The sequence below is a fragment of the Triticum aestivum genome, chromosome 5B (genome assembly GCF_018294505.1).
Source record: "Triticum aestivum cultivar Chinese Spring chromosome 5B, IWGSC CS RefSeq v2.1, whole genome shotgun sequence".
Classification (NCBI taxonomy): Eukaryota; Viridiplantae; Streptophyta; class Magnoliopsida; order Poales; family Poaceae; genus Triticum; species Triticum aestivum.
The window spans coordinates 498,014,547-498,017,809 of record NC_057807.1 but is presented as its reverse complement, the minus strand read 5'-3'; the positions used below and the strand labels follow the sequence as shown (position 1 = coordinate 498,017,809).

Here is a 3,263-nt window from a genome sequence, read left to right as displayed (position 1 = left end):
TTAGAGTGTAGACTTATTCATTTTGCTTCGTATGTAGTCCATAGTGAAATCTCTAAAAGGTCTTATATCGAGGAACAGAGGGAGTACTGACACGATGCCATTTTGATGTAACCAAAAGGATGGCCCTATAATGCACACAACTTTCAGTAGTCGTACCAAATGGCAAAAGTGTCGTCTCCCTTTTCAGAAAAAATAGTTGCAAAAGGGCGTGACAAGTCACATCAGAAAATCAAGTCATGGCTCAGCTGCACAGAATTTACCAGGGCGGAGCAAGTATTTCAGTGCCAAGGATTTACTGGGATCAAGTGTAGAACCATCTCTCGGTAGCCTGTACTGGTAGAGTGGTACTATGGTGATGGAGTAAAGTACTACTGCTGGTTCCCAGAACTCCCGAATACCACGCCTTGAAAACTGGCACTGCGTGCTAATTGTAATCCGTGCGAATTAGGCGCGTGGAGCAGACGTCACCAAACTCCATAGAGCATGGATGCAAAATCTGATCTGTGTGCCGATACCACCACTCCATCAGTGCCGCCCCAGGGGAGTGGCATTGCATATTTGGAAGTTTATCTGTACAGCAATAAGGAGAATGCACAGCATGAAGGACAGGGACAGCATTGTCCAAAGAAAGTGGTGATTGAAGGTGCCAACAGAGAAGCAATGCGCCTTGTTCCTGCTGTTAGGGACACAGAGAGCTTGACCTGGATAAATAAGCTGAGGCAGAGGCCAGTACAACACTTATGAGCCTCCTGCTCTTTTTTTTTTGGCTCATTCGCAAAAAAATAAATCCCTACCCCACAATAACAAACCTTTGCACATGCCAGATTATGAAAGTTTAATCCTAAGTTATTAATAACTAAATCCCCAAATTAAAGAAATTCGGCTTCCACCATGAAAATAAATCCATTAATAACTAAGATCACTATATTCAGGTCCTGCCATTAGAGGCCAACGCGGGAAAATAAAAGGGAAATAAAAAAAGATTGTTTGGCATTGCTGTCAAATATGCAGGCAACGCTGGCCAGTGGGTACGTTTAATTTGTACACCGGCTACTCTCTTCACTGTAAACACTCTCGGCTCTTCAAGCCCTCAACCCAAAGAGGGGGGAAAGAAGCTAAGATGTAAGGAGATCGCAGCTTGTCATTGCTTGGAATCCCCCAAAAAAGTTGAGTAAATTACAAAACTAGAGAGAAAAAAATTCCTATAGCTAAAAGAATCAATCGAGGATTCAAATGATCCAAGAATCGATGCTACACACAGTCGGCCAGCACGAGCGATGAGTTGTCGGCATCTGCTTTGGCCGCTTCTGCATGCTTTCTCTTGCCACCGTCCACAACATCTCCGGCATTGCCGCCGGTGAGCTCGCGCGCGCGCTCCGTCTGCTCCTCCCAGTCCGTCGCCACCACGGCGCGCAGCATCAGCGCGGCGCACACGAGCTGCGCAGCGAGCATGCCGCCCCACATCCCGCGGAAGTCGAGCCGCCCTGGCCGGAATGCCAGCAGCAGCGCCACGGGCATGCCCACGCCGTAGAACGCCGAGACGTTGATCCTCGCCGCCTTCTCGGGGCGCGCGCTGCCGCGCAGCACGCCGCACCCTGTCGTCTGCGGGCAATTGCCCAGCTCGGCCAAGCCCAGCAGCGGCAGCGCCGCGCCCGTGAGCCGCAGGATGGCATCGTCCGCGGTGAACATCCGCGCCCACACGCCCCGCACGGACACCGCGAATGCGCATGCCACGAGGCCTAGCACCGCGCCCAGACCGAGCCCGACGCGCGCCACGAGGCGCGCACGCTCTGGCCGGCGGGCGCCGAGCTCGTGGCCGACGCGCGTGGACACCGCGCAGCCGAGGGAGTGCGGGAAGATGTATATTAGCGATGTGGTCTGGATCAGCACCCCCATGGCCGCCACCGCCGCCTTTGGGTCGGCGAGCACGCCGCAGAGGAGCACCATGATCTCGTACCACCACCACTCCAAGCAGACCGACATGCAGCTGTGCACGGACAACCTCACCAAGGTCCACCACTCCTTGGCGCCCTCCTCCTCGGCCGCCGCCACGGACGCTTTCGTCTCGCCCTCGTCGCGGCCGTACATTCCGAAGAAGCACACGTACGCCACGATGAACAGCAGGAAATTCAGGTTGGTGCAGACGGCGCCGAGCGCGACGCCGCGGATGCCGAGACCGAGCACGTCCACGAGGACGAAGTTGATGGGCACGTGGAGGAGCACGGCTCCCGCAGCCGCGTAGGTGAGTGGGAGCGTGACGGACTGCGCGCGGAGGTAAATGCGGAGCGGGTGGAGGAATGACTGCACAGCGAGGTCGGGGAGGGAGCAGAGGATGTAGGCGTACGCCGTGGAGGCGATGTCCGGGTCCTGGCCCGTGGCGACGAGGACGCGGTGCATGGCGACCCAGAGCAGGCTGATGGGGACGGACGCGAGGAGGAGCAGCACGACGGTGCGGCGGAGCGCCGCGCGGAGGAGGTCCGTCCGGCCGGCGCCGAAGGCCTGGCCGCAGACGGGGTCCATGCCACCGGCGAGGCCGGAGAGCACGGAGTAGCCGGTGATGTTGGCGAAGCCGAGCGCGAGGGAGCCGCCGGCGAGCGGGAGCTGGCCGAGGCGGCCTAGAAACACCATCGACACGAGGGAGCGCAGGTAGAGGAGGATCCCCGCGCTGACAATCGGCGCCGTGAGGCAGAGGATGGAGGCCACCTCGGCCAGAAGGCCGTCGCCGGCGGGCACCTTGGTCCTCTTGCGGTCCTGCAGCCTGGGGTACGCCCTGTCCGGCGCGAGCAGGGTCCGGTGGAGGCATTGCGCCGGCTCCGAGCAGTGGCAGGTGGCCATGGCTGCCCGGGCTGGTCTGCTGCGCCAAGTGTTTGTGCCGGGCCTCTGGTTAATCCGCCTGTTCGCAGCAGAGAGGCAGCCTGCTTGGTGGGGGTGTGATGTGGGCTGCGGGGAGTTGACGCTATATATAACGGCTGGCCACCGAATTTCCTGTGGGCCACGGAGGGAAATTGGCAAATTCGAAGGGGGAAAGATCCAGCTAGGAAAAGGGAGCAGTTCACGATGAACACCGGGCGCACAACGAGGGACTGAGTGCCGCTCGTCCTCGTATGAGAAGAAACGTATGGTGCTCAGTGAAAGGCTTTAGGATGTCGCCGCACAAAAAGCGTGGGAAATCAATGCGTTCAAAGCTAATTTGGATCCTAGTATCACACAAACTCTCTATGTTGTATTTGGTCCACGTGACAAGATCGTCTCTTGCGGGAGAG

At 57.6% G+C, this 3,263-nt stretch overlaps 1 protein-coding gene across 1 annotated transcript; it reads right to left on the bottom strand.

Moving 5' to 3' along the window:
- Window positions 1-1,121: 1,121 nt before the first annotated feature.
- Window positions 1,122-2,917, bottom strand: LOC123116615 (protein DETOXIFICATION 49). The gene has a single exon (XM_044537557.1). It carries the CDS (start codon window positions 2,833-2,835, stop codon window positions 1,252-1,254), a length of 1,584 nt encoding a protein of 527 aa, XP_044393492.1. The 5' UTR covers window positions 2,836-2,917; the 3' UTR covers window positions 1,122-1,251.
- Window positions 2,918-3,263: the final 346 nt, after the last annotated feature.

Coding starts and splice junctions, on each gene's coding strand:
- LOC123116615 (XM_044537557.1), bottom strand. CDS start 2,835: ATGGCCACCTGCCACTGCTCGGAGCCGGCGCAATGCCTCCACCGGACC.